Source organism: Bactrocera latifrons, unplaced genomic scaffold (genome assembly GCF_001853355.1).
Source record: "Bactrocera latifrons isolate USDA-ARS-PBARC rearing strain unplaced genomic scaffold, ASM185335v1 scaffold_21, whole genome shotgun sequence".
Taxonomy (NCBI): Eukaryota; Metazoa; Arthropoda; class Insecta; order Diptera; family Tephritidae; genus Bactrocera; species Bactrocera latifrons.
Genome location: NW_017535630.1, coordinates 2,144,100 through 2,166,079, shown reverse-complemented (window position 1 = coordinate 2,166,079; position 21,980 = coordinate 2,144,100). Strand labels below are relative to the sequence as shown.

At 35.1% G+C, this 21,980-nt stretch overlaps 2 protein-coding genes across 2 annotated transcripts in view; one reads left to right on the top strand and one right to left on the bottom strand.

Annotated features, from left to right (window-relative positions):
• Nucleotides 1–21,980, top strand: part of LOC108968360 (CD82 antigen) — a 38,170-nt gene that overhangs the window by 6,004 nt on the left and 10,186 nt on the right. Inside the window, exon 3 of the mRNA XM_018932347.1 lies at nucleotides 3,193–3,321. Coding sequence (XP_018787892.1) covers nucleotides 3,193–3,321 — 129 coding nt within the window. The remainder of the gene's footprint in view (nucleotides 1–3,192; nucleotides 3,322–21,980) is intronic.
• The window catches only part of LOC108968359 (facilitated trehalose transporter Tret1-like), a 6,945-nt gene continuing 1,524 nt past the window's right edge, over nucleotides 16,560–21,980 (bottom strand). Inside the window, exons 2-6 of the mRNA XM_018932346.1 lie at nucleotides 18,830–19,062; nucleotides 18,642–18,772; nucleotides 17,459–17,799; nucleotides 16,950–17,371; nucleotides 16,560–16,880 (exon numbers count right to left, since the gene is read on the bottom strand). Of these exons, the coding sequence (XP_018787891.1) occupies nucleotides 16,668–16,880; nucleotides 16,950–17,371; nucleotides 17,459–17,799; nucleotides 18,642–18,772; nucleotides 18,830–19,062 (1,340 nt within the window). The 3' untranslated portion in view covers nucleotides 16,560–16,667. The remainder of the gene's footprint in view (nucleotides 16,881–16,949; nucleotides 17,372–17,458; nucleotides 17,800–18,641; nucleotides 18,773–18,829; nucleotides 19,063–21,980) is intronic.

The window sequence follows — 21,980 nt, the reverse complement described above, 5'->3', positions numbered from 1 at the left end:
TTACTTTATTTTTTATTTTAATTTGTTTATTACTTTTCTGGGTGCGAAATATGCATATTTCTGTGTAATTTGCTGTGACATGCTTTTCAAATGAGTGTAGAGTGTTGCAGGCCTTCGTTAAATTTGCTTTAAAATCTGCCTTAATGCAGTACTTAATGCCGTCTATAAAATGGCAAAATACTTGCAATTGGCAGTCTGTATACTTTTTGTATAATATTATACTTATAGTCGACCATTTTTACCTGTTTTGATATTTTTTTGGTCAAAACAAACTATCTGAACCACAAATTTGATAAACAGTTAAGTTGGAATGCCGAAAAAAGCTAATGTCCAAAAATTTTTTCTGAGAAAACTTTTAAATATCTGAACCACAAATTTGTATGCATATTATGCTATCTTTTAACTGTGTTTTAAGGCTTAGTATTAGTAAAAATATTAATTTTGAAATTGTTGGAAACTAAAGTTGATCTTCGAGAACTCCTCTCAAAAACAAAAACAAAAAAACGTTTTGTGGGGACCACTATATCTCTGAACTGGAGCCTCTGAACAGATTTCGTTACAGTTATGTTAAATGCAGTAATTAATCGAAGGAAGAACAAAATAAAATTTTTTACAAAATGGCTGTTTCTGAAAAAAAAAAATCAACTTTTAACCAAAATTTCGACCTTAAACTGTTTATTAAAAAATATATATCGTTGACAAAAATCTTCGGTTAGTTACTAAAAAATATATTTAAGAAGCTCGTGTTAACTAATCGGTCCGTGAGACTAATCGGTTTAGCCGCTTTCGAATAATGTTGATCACCGACTTTGAAAACACCATTTTGAGAAAAACGCGTTTAAAGTTTGGAATACTCTTCCAAGCACTTTGAAACCTCCCTTAATAACGCAAAACAAGGAAAAACGTTAACTTCAGCTGCACCGAAGATTTAACATCCTTCGCCTTCCTAATATACACATGTTAATATATAAAAATAATAAATAATAAATATTTAAAAATTAGTTTTCATGTTATAAGATATTTATAATATTTCGAAAATCTCGAAGCTTCTGCTGAGTCTCTATCGATGTGTTTCAGTTAGAGTTTTCCAAATGAGACACCATTTATCTGCTATTGGCCAAATTGGCCCTTTCTAGGTGATCGTTTCCTTCAGATCTGACAATTAGTTCAGTCAGTGTTAGTACAGGTCCAAATTAAGAATTTGGCCTTGGAGGAGCATCTTATGGCAGAAGATTTCTTGCCAATCCCATTAAACACTGTCATAAGTGTTCCACTTTCCGTCACGAATATCATCCGTTTCAGGAATAGATCGATGAATTTGCAATTTAGCACAGTTTTGTGGCTAAGAATTTCGGTTCATGAGCTTTTTTTACGTTAACTCGTGTGGCATCCACATATGGAGATTTTTTTGGTTCCAACCTTATTTAAATGTTTGCCTCGACAATTTTCATTATTTTATCGATATTTACGACAATTACCCGAAGACGAGTCAACGAAACCAATATTGTGCTTGATTATAAATAATAATAATAAAATATTTACATCCGTCTGAATAGCATTTTCAACATGCTCAAAAAATAGTGGGCCAAGTAATCACCAAATTCTCCGAGAAGTTTTTATACTCGGTAGCACTTATTTTATACAATGCGAGATACAGATTATAAATATCTATTGGAAAAAAATAATTGATTTATTTTTACTAGATCTCGTTAGGTTAGGTTTCTCGCTGATTCTCGCGCCAAAACGTATGCAGAATTCTACTTTTACAGCTGTTCCTAGAATTCCAGGATATGGATAGATCGACGACGGTCACATTCATTTTCGCCGAAAGTGTGTCTACCGAAATGTTTCAGCGTCAGTCTGGCAAAACCTGAATAGTTGAGAAAAAAGTATCTAAATGATTCCATCTCACACCTTTCATACAGCTTTTTCGATTTGTGTCCGATTAGAGGAGCAACTTCACCTTATATGAGCCAATTGGACAAAGAGGCTGTTTTAACGATTAATTAGAAATTATTGTCACAATTCTCTGTCTTCTTCACAACTCTTCTATGATGGTGTCTAGTACTCTTTAATGAATACATAGAACTTTATTGAAAATTTTATTTATTTCTCGTAAATTACTTCGTTTGAATTAGGAAATTTTTTTGCAAACGCCATTTATGAAAAGTGTCATCTTTTGACTTAAGAACTAAATTATATATTTATTTAGTAGTTGTAGATACGTATATATACTGAAATGAAATACCATTTCTTCCTTTCACGTCTCTGAAATAGGTATTAGTGTTGCGACGAAGAAAAGTAAGAAAAATAAGTAAGGAAGGGCTAAGTTCGGGTGTCACCGAATATTTTATACTCTCGCATCAAATACCGTATTTGTGTAAAGTTTCAGCCTGAGTGCAGCTTCTTTCTGATATTTCTTCTGTAAAATTTAGTGTTTCTGACGTTTCTTGTTAGTCGGTTAACGCACTTTTAGTGATTTTCAATATAACCTTTGTATGGGAGGTGGGCGTGGTTATTATCCGATTTCTTCTCTCTAGAGTTTGGTTGACATAGCTGTAGCAGTTTCCGAGATATGTACAAAAAACTTAGTAGGGGACGTTGCCACGCCCACTTTTCCAAAAAAATTACGTTCAAATATCCCCCTCCCTAGTGCGACAGACAGACATCCGGATTTCAACTCTACTCGTCACCCTGATCACTTTGGTATATATAACCCTATATCTGACTCTTTTAGTTTTAGGACTTACAAATAACCGTTATGTGAACAAAACTATAATACTCCCTTTAGCAACTTTGTTGCGAGAATATAACAAGAACCACGAACTAATTATATGCCTAGAGGATTCAAAAAACTAAAGCAGCAGTCGAAATTTCAAGTTTTTGTTTCTCATATTTCCATTAAGTGGTACGTGGTTCTCAGTTTTTTTGTGCCACACAAGCTTTACATACCTCAATCACATTAAAGTTTCTACGCTCACGTACCGAGTGGCTTTCATTTTCATTTGTGTATTTAATTACTACTTCATAAATTTTAATAGCACTTTATGGTTTCTGGTATTTATTCCACTATTCTACTATTTTTTGTACAACTTGAAGGTAAAAAAAACTACATTTTCAATTGTTTTGTTTTATTTCCAAAAATTTACATTAAATTATGAAATATTTTTTATGCGTTTTCTTTCGTTGCAGCAATTCACACAGCCGCGTGTCATCGAGCAGATGGCGTACGTTTTGATTGCTATCGGCGCCGTTATGTTCTTCATGAGCTTCCTCGGCTATTGTGGCGCGATACGTGAGTCGCGTTGCCTGCTGACAACGGTAAGTGGTAGATGGCAGGTTTTATTTCTAAGAAATTTACCAAATACAAAGCAAAAGATTGAAGAAGTGTGAAGTGTAATTAATTTCACTTTCATAAATATTTTTAAGAATCAAAGTGAAAGTACAATGACTGGAAAGGTGATGTGGATAGCCGGATAGATGAAAGAATTAGTAAATGTGCTTTTGAAATGAACACAATGAGGTAGAAGGAGACATGTACTAACAGTAGGTTATATTAATAGGTATACTTTGCCTTTTGAAAGCACAAAAATGCACTCCGCTTAGGGCCGGACAGTGTCTTCAATATATTGTATACATATCAAATGGTCTTCATGATGTATTCCCTTCCACACCCAAAACTCAAACCAATACTGAATGAAATAATGTGAGAATTTATTCATGACGGTCTGATATCATCCCACAAATTCAATCCAAAAATCAAATAATGTGCCCTTATGAAAAGCAGTTATTGCTAAAAAACACAAAAATTAATATTAAATTTGATAAACACAATAAGAGTGAAAAAAGAAAGCTTTGGTTTGAAACATTTTGAGAAATGGGCGTGGCTTGCGAAAGCGGTAACTGAGTGACATTGGACAACTTGTGCTTCATTACTACTCACACGGCCGCGCTTATTGCTAAAATACAGAGGATTCACAAAATCCTCTAGTCGGGAACACATGCGGAAAAGGTCCTTAACTACTACTTATAGTCGCCTGTATACAGTGAAAGGCAGACAAGGGAGCTACAAATATGTCAGAACACTGCACTCCGGACTACAACAGGATGCCTCAAAATATCTCCTATGGAACACCTGCACAGTGAGTCCCAACTGCTCCAGTTAACGATTATATATTAATTCAGACATGCACTGACCGCAATTCATAGTGGAGCCATTAACACCTTCTTTGACTCCTTCTCACTGAATGGCGTACTTGGAGTCAAACCACTAACCCGTTGCAGATGAAGAGCTCGAGTTGCGGCGAGAATCGAGAGTGACCCTTGCGCAGCTTCGTTCTTAATACTGTAACAGGTTAAACTCCTACTTATTCAGAATCGATCCTTACATATCAAACCTAAGTCCATGCACCAACCACCTCTTTGCCTGCCCTGCTAACCCCACATATCTGACATCCCCCTGCCTATGGTCCGATTTTCCGAAACATAACGTTTCCTGGGTCTACGTTGGATGATCTCGATGACAACTTATTCCATCTATACCATTCCAACGGTGATTAAGAACACATTACAACAATAACAACATCGTACTACACCACCTTAAACGGCACCGGACTCTATCCTACTTACACTCTCTAACAATTACCAATTACTTAAATGATCCCAGTCCAGCTATATATGTATTTCGAAGTCCCAGTTACAGAATATCAGACCTTCTGAGTCTATTACTAATTTATACAAAAATATTGATAGATTGACTAGACATGGGCAACTTTTTCTAAAACTAATATGTTTACAAATATATAAAATAGCTTCAATACTTTGTTTAAAATTGGCTATGCCCTGAACTATTTATATTAAGTTTCCCACGAATTGCCAACGTGATGAACTAACTCGGTTTAGCAATACCCGACTATCTGTTCTAGGTATATCTGATTATTTTCGTATTAGCCCTTCAGTTTGTCAGATGTCGATCCAAGAAGACATTGCTCATTAGGATGTTATCCAATGTTATTGTATAATTTGTTGTGTTTTGCTTGTTAGTCGTGCTGGTACGATAATGCTGTAATTGGCAATTTATGATACCAGCCAGCATAATGATCAATCAGCCCACCCGACAAGCGAGTCATCATCCCAAGCTTTGAATGTAAAAAAGTTACTGAGTAGCAGCCATGGAATCCAGTAATTACAATGCAATGCAGGGAAGATTTCAATGCACGCGACTGTAGACAAAGTAAATTAAAAATTTAAAAGAGAAAATGATGAAATTTCAAAACCAAACCAAAAGAAAGAAATCATGAAACATGAAAAACGAATTTGCAGGCGATTGTCAGGGTTTTTGGTTAAAGCGCAGTGGCGCATGCGCAATGTACTTGTACCTACAATGACAGCCGTTTGTATGTAATAGCGTTAGACGGTTGAATGCAGCGCACGTTGACAAGTCTGCACCTTGAAAATTTGAAAAATTCACTTTCAATGACAACGGCAAACTATCTAACTATGTGTGTGTATGTATGTTTCAAATTGTCGAAATGGTAAAAAATCAAAAAAAAAAAAAAAAAATGTCACAAAACCTCGGGGAAATTATAATCGGCGGTATGTGAGACAACTGAATAATATTGCACAATAAAGCGCCAGAAAAACAAAAAAAAAAAACATAGATGAGATCAGCCGAGACCCAAGCTTGGTAGGCGCAGTATAAGCTAAAATAATGCTTTGCGTTTTTAAGGCTTTAATTTAGGGTGCACCGCTAGACACGATTCGTGGCCTAATGCATGACGGCACGATTAACACTTTCTTTTATTTTTCTGGTGTCACTGGTAAAATTTTTCATGTTTTCACGTCGTCACGGGACGGAGAAAGTCTTTTATTTATAGAAAATTTGTTATCTCGTTTTTTACGAAGAAGAATGTAAACGTTTTCCTTTATGACATTTATCAAAAATATAAGTTGAGTTGTCGAGTACCTAAATTTTCAGGGATCCCGACATGTATAGTAGATAATATTTTCCCGATTAAAAAATTTGTCTACTTCCGTTCCGATTTTTTCTCTTCACTCTTGATTTGTACAAGAAACATGTGCAGTAAAAAATATCTTTGGGGATCCCGGATAAACAATTTTTTTTTTTATTCCGTTCTGAAATTTTTCGGGATCCCGTTGTTTTTTCTTAAACACATTTGTGATTTGTAGAGCAAACATGTAGAGTAAATAATTTTTTTCGGGATCCCTAATATAAAAATTTTTCTAAGATAAAAACTTTTTTGGGATCCCTTTTTTTCTTAAACACTCTTGATTTGTAGCAAATTTTTTTGGGGATTTCAAATACCAAATGTATCTAGTATTGTTCCAAAATGTTTCGGGATCAGGTATTTTTTTTCTTAGACACTTTTGATTTGTACTGCAAACATCTCCAGTATATATTCTCTTTCGGGATCCCGAATATAAAGTCTAGTTCCGTTCTGGAATTGTTCGGGATCCTGCCATTTATTTATTTATGTTTTTTTTTTTTTTTGCAAAAATTTATTTACTACTCACACATTTTCCTTATATACTTTTTACTCTTTTAACATATAAGATGAAGTAGAAAATTTTTTCGGGTTCCTGAAAACCAAATTTGCATAGTGTCGTTACAAAAATTTTCGGGATCTAGAAAATACTTTCTTTTATTTAATAGAGTTTTTTTATTTTTTTTTAATAGTATTATATTCACCCCGCATGTTGGTTAGATGCATATTAGACAGTCCAAATGTACATAATTTACCTATTTCCCAACAGGAACATAAAACCTATCTGTTCCGAATAATTTCGAAATCCCAAACACAGGTTAATAAATAAATTTATGTAAAACTTAAAAAAAAAATTTATTAATTTTTACTTTTAACAACGCGGATTTTAAAATTCGGAATCCCGAATATTAATATATTTGCTAAATTAAACATTTTAAACATTGATTGATTAGGGTCTTGATAATATAAGTAAAAGTCATAAATAAGGGTTGTAGAAGAATAACTCAGGTGATGGTTTTTCAGCAATCTTTTTCTGGGAGAAATATTTAGGTCTCTTTGGACTTGCTTGATCGTGCGAATTCCGATCCTTCATTCATGAAAAGCTTTATAACTACCGATAAGACATGGGTTTATGAGTTTGACATGCCAACAAGTCAAAAATTTTTGGAATGGAACCTGTTTTCAGTCGGTCGTAAAGATAAAACAAAACTCGCTGAAGGAGCTGAAGGCCAGCTCAACAAATGCTTATGACAAGTATTTCGTGGACCCTCAAATTTGTTGTTTGTCACAATGTAAATGGGAATAATGTTTCTTAAAATGCAGATTCAGCAATCATAGCTTATATATATATATGGACCATATCTAGAATATAGTGCTTATTAAAAACTCGGCTGACAGCATTTATCAACACTGTCTGAGACCTGTCTCTTATACACATCTAGATGTGTATAAGAGACAGGTTTCTTAAAATGCAGATTCAGCAATCATAGCTTATATATATATATGGACCATATCTAGAATATAGTGCTTATTAAAAACTCGGCTGACAGCATTTATCAACACTGTCTGAGACAAAGCCTGAAACAACTTGACTATTTCTCGATTTAGAACAACAACAACTTGATGTTAAAGATTTCACATTCGATGATTCAAGTAAATTTTGTAAGTAATGTGGTTGCTCGACCACCCTCGGCTCATAAAAACAAGCAAATGCCGCTGAAGTAACAAGTTCAACACTACCGCGCCACCAAGTCACGTGCTCTCGTAAATCAGTACATGTCACCCACAAAGGTGTTCCATAACTGCACAAGCAAGCTATCATTTATGTTGAAAAGCAAACAACAAGAAGCAATAACAGCAGTGAGTGAGGAGCGCATATAAAGCTCAGGCAAAGCTTGGCGGCGGCTAGTTGGCGTGATGATAGTGTTTCTGCATTTATTGCACGTAACTTCATTGTTGTTGTTGCTGCTATTGCGCTGCCATTTCGTAACGAATGCACTCAAGTGTGATGTGTAGCGGTGTAATGTGATTTTGAGGTTAGGCCACAGAAATATAATTTCCATAGAAAAAATTGCCATTTATTGCACCTCACTTGTTGCTACCACACACGGATTTTTTTGTTGCTGTTGCTGCGGTGATTGGCGTAAAGGCTCGAATTCAGTCGTCTGTCGCAATTTTATTTACATTATTTGTTATGATTTATTGTTGTCGTTGTCGTTGTTGTTGTTGTTGTTGTTGCTCTTCACTACAAACAATTATAAGGTAATTGGTTTTGTTGTTGTTAGGCCTTTATTATCAGCGATAATCATGCTTTCGTTTTTGTTGTTGTTGTATGTTGTTGTTGTACAATGACCGTGCGGGCATGCGCAACCAAGTGTAAACAGCGAATAGCTAATTCAAGTGGCCAATAAACGCCGAAAGTGGCGCACAAAGCAGACGAGCAGTCAGCCAATGCAGTTAAAGACATTACCAATGCTGAGTGGCTGTCGTCTGTGGCCCTAAGAAAAAGTCAGGGTGCATATTTAATGACCACTTGTCGCTGACGATGGAAATTGATGATACTTTTGTTATTTGTTAAGTTAAAACAGCAACTTACTGGCGCGTTAGATAGATTTGCGGGCAGTGTGTTAAGTCAGTAACTTTGTAAGTGGAGGAAAATGGTCTTAAGAAAAGCTGTTGTTTAAGGACTCACAAAATTGTATGTATTTCTAATTTATTTATTTTTCTCAAACTTGCATGAAGTCTTTCATTTCATAAAAAAGAGTTTTTTTTTACAATTATAATACATTTTAGATTTGAAAACGTAGAGGTATTCTAAAAAAAAATCACCCGAAATTGTAGAGCAGCCAGAAGATGTTAACAGAGAAATTATCTTGCAACAAAGTAGTCTAACCATAAAGGTTAGGTTAGGTTAATCTGGTAAACGAATGAGCCAAGCAGAGACAAAGCTTTGATCCTTTGTGATACCATATGGAGTTCAGTTACTAGGTCCATGAGGAGTAGTCAACCTTTGGGATGCCTGCGCTTTACGCGAAATATTCGATAATTTAAGGCAAATTTCTCTTTTTATGTGCACTACTTAGGCAGTAAATCCTTAGAAGTACGTAGGTGCTTTTATATTTCGGGATTCGAGACTAAAAACAAATGTTAATCATTGAAAACCCCTTTTTTTGCCAGCGTTTTAACAAAATCTCGAAGCACTTTTGCCACTCTGATTAAACTATCTCCAAAAGATGTGTTCCGAGCGCATCAACTACTACTTTAAGTGTCGAAAAATGTTCACCTCTTAGTTTATTTTTTACGAACGGGAATAAAAAAGAGATCACTCAGTGCCAAGTCAGCACTCCACGGTGGATGACTCTTCAAATCGATGTTTTAAGTGCTCGAAAATATAGTTGCTTCAGTCAATATGTGTCGGTGTGGGAAAGCTCACATTGTCGTGGTGATGAGCGCTCTGTCTGTTGTTGTCAAGAATCTCCGTTGTGACCTCTACTCAACATCGTTTCTACAAAAGATTTATGTTATTGACATTCTCTATTATTTCTCTGATGATAACATCACGACTTTCAAAGGATGTTTATTTAATTTTTCCGATGTTATCGTCATTAACAGAGGTCAGTGTCCATCCAACTCACATAAGGCGAGGTTTCCATAACTTCACGACGTTCACTCAATGCTTTATGTCATTCAAATACTTTTAGCCGTAATAAAATGGACTCTCTGTAAGCTTTCTGCAAAATTTTCAAATAATCCATGGTGTGATACTATAAGGCAATTTATTAAAGTATTTTCCAAATCGCGATTTATCATGTCGTGAACAAACAAATTATCGAAATGATGTTGTGAAAATATCACAGGCACTTCCTTTTTGATCCACTGTTGTGGGATTACACTTGAAACATCTTGAATCCCACACTTTCAGTCAACCATCTACCATAAATACATTATTAGGAATCGAAATCAATCTCATAAAGATGTTGCATGGGTTTCCTCAGGTAAAAAACAACATTTCTTCAACAATTTTTTTCTCATATAAAAATGAAATATTTTATTAAAATTTTTTATGGTTACGTGTATTTTGTATTAACAAAACAATACTGAAATTTTTGTAAAAAAAAATTTTTTAAACTATTTCCGGTGACCCCTCGGAAAAGAGATGCGCCCACGTTGGCAGGATAACTCCTTACAGGATCATCTAAAGTGAAAAATACTTGTTTTAGTTAAAACCTTAACTTAGAACTTGGACGTAGAAAAGAAAACTGAAAATTGGATTCTTGGCAGATATTATAACCGAAGAAATAATCCTTCGTTCAAGTCTTTGAAAATTGTATCTCAAAGACCTGTGTAAAATTTCAAACAGATTTAGTAGTTCTTGAGAAATCTTGCCAACCGACTACAAAACCACCAAAATATCGTATCTGCGACTGTCCAAGTTTAATTCCTATTCAAATATATCTATGTCGCTTCTAAAAATAAATATTTTCCTCTCTCTCTCCCTCTTCCTCTCCTATCGAGCTGTCTTTTAACCCCAGCTGCATAAAATCGCTTTGATTTGCATATTTACACCAAATTTGTATCGTAACTGCAAACAAGTAAAATTATTGAAGCGTTAAGTTGATGGGGAAAATAACGGCAATTTATTATTATTATTGCCCAAAATTAATATTAACTGCTAAAATTTAAAGGTAAAGCGAAATCATAAACAATGTGGCTATTATAGAGTATAGTATACATTAATATATACATATATAAATATAGATGCTTTTAAAATTTGCTTAATAAAATATTCGGGTCGCTTAATTGGAGTTTTAACTTCGTGGAAACTTTCAAAAAATATTTCGGTTAATTTTATTAACGGCTAAAGGCAACAAAACACACTGTAATCAATTCATTTATCTGTTGGGCTTTGTAGAAGCGATCAAAAACCAATTTTCTGTAGATAAAATTTTTTTTTTACGGCATATTATATATGTATATTAGGGTGTTTTTTTTTTAACAAATATTTTTTTCAGTCCCGTCACGAAATTTCCTTGGAAATACCCTTAACAAAATTCCCTGAAAATTTTAGCTCTTAATATTAACATTAAGAACTGGACCAAGGCCTGTAAAAATTTCCCCTAGAAAATAGGCAACAATCGTGAGTTTTTTATCTTTAAATTCCTACAGATCAGAGGTATTTTATAGCATCGCTTTGACTTTAGAGGCATATTTCTCAGAATTGTTCACTCTACAAAAGTGCCCAGTGCAACAAAGTCGTAACTCACACCGGCGAGATAGTACGAGGCTCTAAACTGATTTTTCCATGAAATTCGCAATTTTTTATTTATATCGTAAATGACAAGAGCTACAGAAAAAAGTGTTGATGACAAATTTGTACGACATTTTATTTGCTATAAAAAAGGTCCGAGGTCATAATCGCTATCATTAATACTTCTTGAGATATTCAGCTGTTTAAGTAAAAAATTATTAGCTCAAAAAACAAACACCCTAATGTATATACAATAAATGCTCGTACTAGCTCATTACTACTAAAACATGCAAGTCAGGCGATTGACACATCTTTAGTGTGACGAGCATTTTGCGAATTGCCAATTTAAAGTTTCATGGTCAAAATACTGCTTTTTGTGACAAAATTTTTAAATTCGTAAATGCAATAAAATTGTTAATGGTGTTGCTAAAAGTTTGGTAAAAATATTCAGAAAAATCTCTTGCAATGTTGCGTTTTTTTAACAATAATTTAACTGTTACAGTTTCCGTTAAAGAGAGGATAATTGAAAAGTAAAAAACTTGAATCAGAAATGTATTTCAATCTAATATTTTTTTTTCCATATTTATATACATTACGACAAAAAAGTACCCGGAAAATGTAATTAAAACGTAAAATTATTCGTCAATATTCATTTTGTCACCTTCAAAGTAATCGCCATCAATATTACAAGACATCGCTTATACCAACGATTTTTCCAGACCCCGAAGCATTTTTTACAATTATTACATTAATCGACCAACTAATACTACGCAATGTATATGTGTATTCTTGTAAAAGTATTTAGAGCGAAATTTTATTTAAAAAATTAATAGAGCTCAGCTCCGCGTCTCTGCGAGCATGACATTGTACTCGAACTTATATATTACTGAACTCGGGCTAGGTTGGTAATGCGACCGAGAAAAGGAGATCCATAAGAGTTAAATACAATGTTTGTATTTGCTATTAAAGAAGAAAAGCATAGATAAAGGGTAAGAAAGGAACAGCAGCGAACTTCTTCTGCGGCACTATAATGAAGATAGTTACAAACCAAATGACCACAATTTAGTCTCTTAGGACCAAATTTTTCGCGCCGGGTGGGCTTTTAGTGTAACAGCAAGTTCTTTTACTTTATACTGAATACCAAGCGACAATTAAAGCTATCCGCAGCTTTTACACTAAGTCTCTCTGTGTTAGATTATAATATACAAGGATGCAATAACTAGACTGTTAGTGGAAAAAAGAGACGAATTTTCTCGCTCGGGGGCAGTCAAGAACAAAAATCCGCTAAGCTTGACCATTAAGTTTCTTCACGGGTTACTTGAAGCAGTGAACTCTAAAAAAACATATCAGATCTTATAAGATGGCATAGATGGTGGACAAATCAAAAAGCATTTACTTTTAGGGAAGTGGAAACAAAGTAATATTGTCTGAGTAAGTCCGACATAACGACACCTTTTGAAGTTACATTAGAGCAAATTTTTCGAAATAAATCCATTTAAATTGAAAAGAAATTGTCCCTCCAGAAATAATAGCATAAAAAGCCCCTTTGAATTAAAATCTCCCAAATGATAGAAAAAAGGAGAGCTCCATTTATTAAAGATCATATATGTTTGCCATTTTGCCCAACTCTCCTCAAGTTGTCCCTTGTAAAACTTAAATAAAAGCTGGAATCGCTAAAAAGAGATGTTTTCATTGTTTGCCGTCAACCACTTTACTGAAAGTTTTTTTAACACAACTAAAACTGTGATTTATTTTAGCCCTGATAATTTTCACATGTGGGAAGATGGGACAACCACTACGCAAACTGGCATATATCTCTAACCATTATTGCTTGTTTCCTCTGAACTCAGATCATATTGCCCACCATCTGCATACATACAAACATAAGTCGGTTTAATTTCTCCGCTAAACCAAACTAAATATATCATTTTTATCGACTTGTAAATATTTATATATAAATACATACACATATATATATTTTGCTGAGTGCTTTGCTTTTAAAATTTCAAGTTTACCCCCGTTCTGCGGCCATTGTTGTGTTCGAGCGGCATTTAAATTCACTGATGCAACGAAACGCATTAACATAACTTGCATTTTAAAACTAAAACTATGCCCATCGACTGTGCAATACAATATGCTTAGCTGCCGCCAATAGCAGCAACAATATTTAGCTCAGGGTTATCATAAATTTTGATCGAATGCTTGGCATGGAATTGAGGTCAAAATTAAAAAGTGCTGGTGGTGTAAGAGTGCACTCTTCGCTTGCAAAGTGAAGTGAAGTAAAGAGCATAAATGCATGCGAAAAAGAAGTAGAAAATATAGCGAAATAATTGGGAATAGGGAAAAATCCAGTGTTTCAACAATAACAACTACAAAAGCATGTTATCAACTCTCTGTTTCAACATTGGGGTTTTTAGGTTGCAAGAAGTGCAAGTTGTTGGAAATAAGAATATATTCCGTCGGCAGCAGAATATTGTGCGCTTTATTTGGGGGAAATATCGTTTGATATTGTTCACTTTGCATAGAAGTTGCGTTCGCAGGGAGTTATGCATGTAGAATTTGCAACAGTATTTTTGCGAAGTAGGCAATTTACAACGAAACCCCATTTGCTTCTATTCTTTGTTAAACACGAAGAAAGCAAAACTAACGACGCAGTTGTTATGGCCAATGATATCGATGTTATCGGCGTACGCCAGCAGTTGTGCACTCTTGTAGATGATAGTACCTTTTCTACTCAGCTCTACAGCTCGAATTAATTTCTTCAAAAGTAAATTGAAGATGTCGTTTGGTGTCGAAAGGCTCGGCGAGGTCCTTCCCAATCTTGACAGAGCTTTTAGTATTGCTCAACGTCAGTTTATAGGCGTATTAGATTCTGTCAAGAAAGTATTCCGAATTAATAAATGAAACGAATATTTTTCAATCGAATTTTTTTTGATGTCTTCAATTGAGTCAAAGCGTGTTCCCCGAAGTGGATATTTCAGTATGAAGAAAGGTAAAAGCCACATAAAGCCAAATCAGGGAGATTCGGTACTTGTTCAATGATATTTGTTAGGTGTTTGTCCAAAATTTCCAGAGTGAGAGAGGGAAATAAAGAATTCCCGATACTGTATTGACAGAGTGTACTTTTGCGGTGATACCAAATTCGGACGTATCGGCATAAAGGCATCCCCTTTGGTGCTATCGAAAGCAGCTTTAAAATCGACGAAGATTTAGCGTATGGTGAATATCTGGTCAGTTGTTGATTTTCTAGACCTGATAAGGTCCAATCACAGCGAATCGCATTCGATGGAACGATGAGCTGTACGAGATATACGACGACATTGACATAGTTCAGCGAATTAAAAGACAGCGGCTACGCTGGCTAGGTCATGTTGTCCGGATGGACGAAAACGCTCCAGCTCTGAAAGTATTCAACGCAGTACCCGCCGGGGGAAGCAGAGGAAGAGGAAGACCTACACTCCGTTGGAAGGACCAGGTGGAGAAGGACCTGGCTTCACTTGGAATATCTAATTGGCGCCACGTAGCGAAAAGAAGAAACGACTGGCGCGCTGTTGTTAACTCGGCTATAATCGCGTAAGCGGTGTCTACGCCAATTAAGAAGAAGAAGAAGATAAGGTCCAATCAGTTTGTTGAGGGTGGATTTTAATCTTCCACTCAGTACGCTCGATGAAACCTTATATGACGCTAGTCCCCCTTTTGTAGATTTAGCAGAGCACACTTAAACTCCAATCGTCGGGCATGCTTTCGTGCGTCCATATTCCACGAAAAAACTGATACATTCTCCTTATCAATAACTCGCCGCCATATTTGAATGTCACGACTGGCAATCCATCGGCCCCGCCGCTTTCTTGCTCTTCAGACGTGTAATTGCTATTCGAACTTCTTCATGGTCAGGGAATGGAACGTCCACTGCATCGTCATTGATTGAGGAATCGGGTTCACCATGTGTTATGCTCTCACTGCCATTCAGCAGGCTGGAGAAGTGTTCCTTCCATAATTGTATTCATTTAATTTCTGGAGTATAGTCCGGCCTTGAAACCTTCTATGAGTCGCCACATTTTTTCGTAGAATTTTCGAGCATTAACCCTGTCGGCCAGCTTGTCAAGCTCTTCAGACTCACCCATTTTGGCCTCTCTCTCTTTTTTGTCTGCAAATGCGTCTCGCTTCCCTCTTCAACTCTCGATATCTATCCCCTGTATCACAAAAGTATTATAATGCATATATTTATTATCGCCGGGGTCAAGTATATGTGAGTCAATTTAATTATCCATACACGTGTAATAAGTCTTCAACGAATGACTTTTTAGACTTTTTTTGCTTCGAAAAGACAAAAAAGCAAAGTCTGATGAATACTGTAGCTATACGTTGATTTTCGTTTCATATTTCGCCAAAAGGTCAGAAACAATCATGTTGACGGAGCATTATCGTATAAAATCTTCACGTATATGCCTCAAAACTGAAAGCAGTATTTTTTATTGACCGTTTCACTTTGTAGAACAAATCCATTGTGAAGCACATGACGTTTATCAAAGAAAACTATGAGTACCGACTTTTTGACTCACCGATTTTGATATGGTTTTTTGATTTCAGCTCATTTTTGGATCGTCATTCGTTAGGTAGTTGCATATTTTCGATGTTATATTCAAGAACAAACGTCTGATCGCTGGTAATAATGCGTTCGATGTATGTAAGCTACCTAGTCAAGCTAGCCGACGATTTTCAAGCAGTGTTTCTTGAATTTCTTCGAATTTTTCGTCATAACGACTCGCTTGAGACAAGTTTTCGATAACTTATCGACCTTCACTAAATGCTTTGTGCCACTGAAATAATTGTGATAACACAATAACACTTCATTGGTCCAAAATCCATCTTTACGTACAAATGGGGGTACAAAATGTTTATAGAATTGTTTATAGCAGTGTTTAACTGTAATCTTGATAACTCTTTATCATATCATTGCTGTTAAATATTACTTCTACTTAAATTTATTTGATAATACTTTGTAGTACAAATACGCCAAATCCGATTTTGTTATAGTTTGACATTTTTTAAGCTAACAAACTAGGGGTGCTAATGAATGAATGAAGTCTAAAATTAGGTAATTCCACCATATGTAAGAATAATACAATTTTATAATTTTTTTATAGTAACAAATACGGAAGGGAGAAGCTCTTGTGCAAACGAACATTTTAATACTTTCATAATTTGAAGCGATCAAAGCCGGGAAAGGCTGAAAGAAATATTAAAGTAAACTCTACTCTACTCTAGGATTTCTAAGGAGAACATTAAAGCAAAAAACCACAAAAGAATTTTGAGTTGTTTATTTAAAAACTTAGATCAAATAACAGCCTCCATTATTCATAGTAACCCTTAATATCTATTGAACCCCCTTTGTACTTATACTTGTGTAATACTTATGTTTCCGGGTCGCTTTTATTGAGCGACATGCCTTTAGTCTCCTTAATAAAGACTACAATATAAACCAAACCCAGAATAGTTGTAAGAGCAAAGAACAACATCGGCGCGTAGAGGCCAAAAGCAACCAAAGAAATCGGAAACATTTTCATTAGAATAAAGCCGATGATGTTGAAGATGACCAAGCAAACGGCGGCCGCTTTGGCGCGTATCTATTTTTTTGAAGAGAGACACTTTTAATATACCAATATATATATATGTATATCCACATTTTAACTCACCTTCGGTGGCATTAACTCCACCAACAAAACGAATGGAATTGGTATCAGACCCGAATTAGCCACGAACATAATGAAGCAAACATTTAACAGTGGTAACCATGCGCTCAGAGGCGATAAATCCACCGTAGTGTTTTGCAAGAGATAACCATACAGACCAAATAACGTCATACCCACACTAGTGGCCGCACAAGAAAATATCAACAACGGACGACGGCCGAATCTATCGACCAGTATGGTGGCTGTGTAGACGCCAGTGACTTGCACCAATCCCACAATGATGGTATTGGTGTCCGGATGCAGTTCGGTGCGCGCGGCTACAAATACACTCGAAGTGTAGTAAAGTATGGCATAGGCGCCACAGAAGACATTCAGCCACATGAGCACGAACCCATTGCCGAAAGCAATCATAGCGCGTTTATTACCTGTGATTTGGAGAGAGCGACAGAGAGATAGAAAGAGAAAGAAACGAACAATCATTTTGTTTTTGAGGATCCACATGCTTCACTCACAGAAATCATGCCACGTCAAACTATTCGTGTTTGCTTGGTCACTGGTTACATCGCTTTTAAGCTTTTCAAACGCCATTTCAAATTGCGTGGCGCTCTCTTTTGTTGACGGTTCATAGTTGCGATAGAACTTCAGCGACTTTTTAGCGCGTTCATCCTGACCGCGCTGCAGCAAGTACATTGGTGTTTCCGGGAAGAATATTTGAAGTACCATATAAATTATGGGTAGTAGTATACCGAGTATTGGTATATAATGGTAGGGCACGCGTGCTGTTATTATATAACCACAAAATATGCCGCTATTTAAAGTTAAAGAGAAAAATGAGGTTAAGCGGCCACGAATTCTGGAAAATATAGAGAATAAATGTTTCATAATCAGTCACTGTATTTATATATAATGGATCAAGTGTTAAGGTAGGCCCATTGAAGTAGGAAAATCTACAAATTTAATAATTATCTATATTTTTTTCGGGTTTCTACACAGAGATAAACTTGTAATACAAAAGTATATGTAAACGCTTTCAAAAATAAAAAAGTTCATAGAACTTCACCAGAACTTTCCGAGCAAATTTGTAGTATTTGACCTTGTCTCGATTTTGTTAATTTGTTCTCGTCTTTAGTCGGGAAACTTTACGTGAAAAAAAGGTTTCTCTTTTCGTCTTAATGTTCAAAAGCTTGACCCGAATTCAGTCTGAGTTGGAGGATAGGAACTCTCTAACCTCTTTACAATGCATAGAGCCGCGGAAATTCAAATAGGAGCACTTCTCGTTTCAAGTTTTTCAAAAACGGTCTATTGCATAAGGCAGGCAGTTGAATAGCAGAATCAAAGATCAATCGTCTGATCGTCTGAGGATGTTGTCATTTCAAGACCAAATTTTAACAGAATGGAATGGTTAATTTTGGGTTCAGATATGCCAAGAATTGGCTGCTGACAACTTTTATATTAAAAAAAAAAAAAAAAACAACTACGAGAAGTAGAAATTTTTACTACCAAGTTTTCCTAGTCTTGTTTTTTGACCAACATATACTTTGAATGGATTAAATTTTTGATTGAAAAAGTCAAAACTCCAACTTATTGTTAGGACGATGGCAGTAATATTGGCCTAAAAACAAAGTCGTACGCAAACAAAGTAAGGGTAGTAACTGTAAGTTTGAAGTATGACGTCCCCACAAGTGCTATACATACTTTGGTTCAGCAATTTCACCAATAAAAATTGGTATGATGACATAAGTGCCACCGCCTGTGACGCCAGCTAGAAACCGACTTAAATATAGATATTCCACGGAGCGTGCAAAATATACGAGTATCCAAGAAACCTATAAAAAATATGCAGTTAAGACAACGGATTAATTTAAAAATCTTTTTACACTTACTATATACGGTACGGCTAGACAATAGTTGCTAGCTTTACGTCCGATAAAATCTAACAATACGCCATAGATGATATTACCGACCCCACCGCCCAGCGATGTTAGCCCACCAATCCATGAACCCTCATTTACAGTTATAACGAAATCTAATTCAGTATCTGCGGGCGATTGCAATTTCGACAGTATCACCGAAAACCAACCCAAGCCGAAGCCATGACAGAAAGTGATGATCGTAACTGTAAATATTATAAAAGTTGGTTGTACATACAAATATATATGTATAGGCATATGTAACTTTGTTGTTGACGTAAAATTAAGATAATGTAGATAAGCAAATATTGCATTTAAATTGACAAGAAAAGTAAATATTTTTATGTCTGCGAATTGCCAAGTAAATATTTACCATTACTTTCATAAATATAGTATGGCGCAATTATAAATCTAAAAATATAAAACTTCGATATATATATTGGGAGCTTGTACTGCGCCCACTTTACTTGCGAATACCTAACTATTATAATAACAGTAGTTTAAAATGACAAATTCGTAATCAGGAAACCTCAAATATCTTACACATCAATCGAAAATTTTTCCTTAACACATGTTGAGTAATGTAGTTTACGCATTTGGAATGTTCGCAAATATCATATTTCAAACAGCGGTAGTAGCATTCCCCTAGCTACATATCTTCTAAAAATAAATCCATAATTTTTCTAACAGATGGTATTAAAGCCATCCGTAACTCGTGTTGTACCATATAAGTGTATGTATATTACTATAGGGCGTTAGACGATAAAATTTCGTACTAAAAAAAACTTACTAGACAGTTTTGTGATAGCTTGACTCAATATTGTTGTTTTTTGAGCACGCGTCACAGTTGGACACCAACAAAGCTACGCCAAAATCTACATTAAAGTACTTTGAAATCTACTGTTTTTCTTCAATAATGCCGAAAAGGCAAATCAGATGGGTTATAATGGAAATCGAAGTGCCCGACTATCATGCATGCACTGCTTCGAAAGTTCAAAAGTTAAACATTGGCTATTATTATGGTTTTCAACCCAACTGCTGTCACACTTCAACTTTTTTTGGTTATTTAACTGGAAGTCAAACATTGGCCCCTATTATGCATTTTGGCTGTAATTTCGAAATTTGGTATTATGGTTTTCAACTCAACTTGTCAAACAATTTTTGGTTGAAGCTGTCAAACTTTAACTTTTTTTAGTATTGGTTTTCAACTATATACCAATAAGGTTGACTGGGGAATAACTGCTAAAAGGCAGTTGTAGTAAAACATTAATGAATTTATGTGTGACAAATTTTAATAGAAAGTGAACAATTGATAAAAAAAAACTGTTTTATTTACAATTTCAAAGTACTTTAATCCGTTATTAAGTACAAATCTTTAGGAAGGTAAAACATTTGTTGAGCTGATTCCAATTCCCGGAACTGGGCGAAGCAAACTACAATATGGAAACCTAATAAAAAAAAGTAAAGAATCGTGGTTAGTGTTTCGAACATAAAGAGTCGATACAATAAACAATCCTATTAATATATTATGACAATATATATGAGTAAGCTTAAATGTTTAAAGCTTATTGGCATTCTTGAGCCATTGCTGTTTTATCCAAAGCGCACATACTTATTTGTGGTGTTCTTAATATTTAAAAGCAGACTTTGTAAACAACCACAGATATCGTAGATTGCTTCAGTCCACAGTTAAAGTAATTTAAAATGCATTATTGGTAACTGACAGCAAGGAAATGGAAATTGTGTGATAACGTTCCAAAATATCAATTAGTAAAAAACAAAATGATTCCGCATTCAAATGGCAATAGCTTACGATTTGCAATAAACATTATTTAGATGCCATTTAATTGTCAATACAACTTTAACTTACTTGGTGTTACAAAGTTCGAATTAATTTGAGTGATCACGAAGGCTTTTTCTTATACGCAGCACATTGATTTTTCAAAGTTATCAGGTGTTAAATAGCTGTCAAATTTTCATTTTTTTATATTGGCAACATCAAGCAAACTTCAACTGAAAATAGTTGAAGATCGTAATACCAGAATAGAGTTGGGTTGAGCTGAAGTTCAATTCCTTCAACTTCAATTCAACCGACTAAAGTTGAAAATCGTAAAAGGGGTAATTGTAAAATTTCTGAAGCGGCTGATTACTGATGAAACGTGAGTCACTTACAACAAAATATCCTATGACCAAACTCTTAATTCGGCAGCGTACTTTCGAGCATAAGACCGTCTGAAGGAAGCAATCACTCAGCAGTGGCCAGCTATTGCCAATAGGTGCGGAAATTTTCTCCATAAGCGCTGCGAGCTTGGTGGGATGGTTCTTATGCATTCAATTTTTAGTCCGAACCGGATTTTGCTGCTTATAAAAATCAACTGTGTCAGTTTTCTATGAGAATGGCATTATGAAATTAGCTTCAAGACAGAACACATGTTTGATTGACTGTCGTTTCTTTTAAGTTGTTCGTGAGTTATAGCGTCGCAAACATGGAGTAAAATAAAGAGAAAATACGGCATATTTTACAGTACTACTACGATAAAGGCAAAAAATGCATCTCATGCCGCCAATAAAATTTGTGCAGTTTATGGACCCGATACAGTTTCCATTTCTACCGCACAACGATGGTTTCAACGTTTTCGTTCTGGTGTGGAGGTGGTGAAAATCGAAAATTGCGATAAAATCGCTGAATTGCTCGAAAGAGACCGGCGTAGTAGCAGCCGTAGCATCGGTTAAGAGCTGGGCATGAGTCATCAAAAAAAAATGTTATGAACAATTGAAAATTCAATAAAAATACCGCAAGAAATAGCGCAAGACTTTTTTGCAAACCTGCAATAGGAATTTGTGAATTAAAGAAGGAACTGTCCAAAAATATATTCAAAAAAATACCCTCAAAATAGTACGTAGAAAGTGAGCTGCTATATTCCGGAAAATGTATAAACATTATTTTTTTTTGCAAAGACTTAATATATGTGCGGATCACTGAAGACACCTAAAATATATTCGAAAAATAAATTTTTAATCCCACAACCGAAAATTTATATTCAATATTTAATACGATTGTTTGGAATGAAAAACAGGATAAAATTAAATAAGAAAAGATTAATAGAAAATTTAATAAAAAATT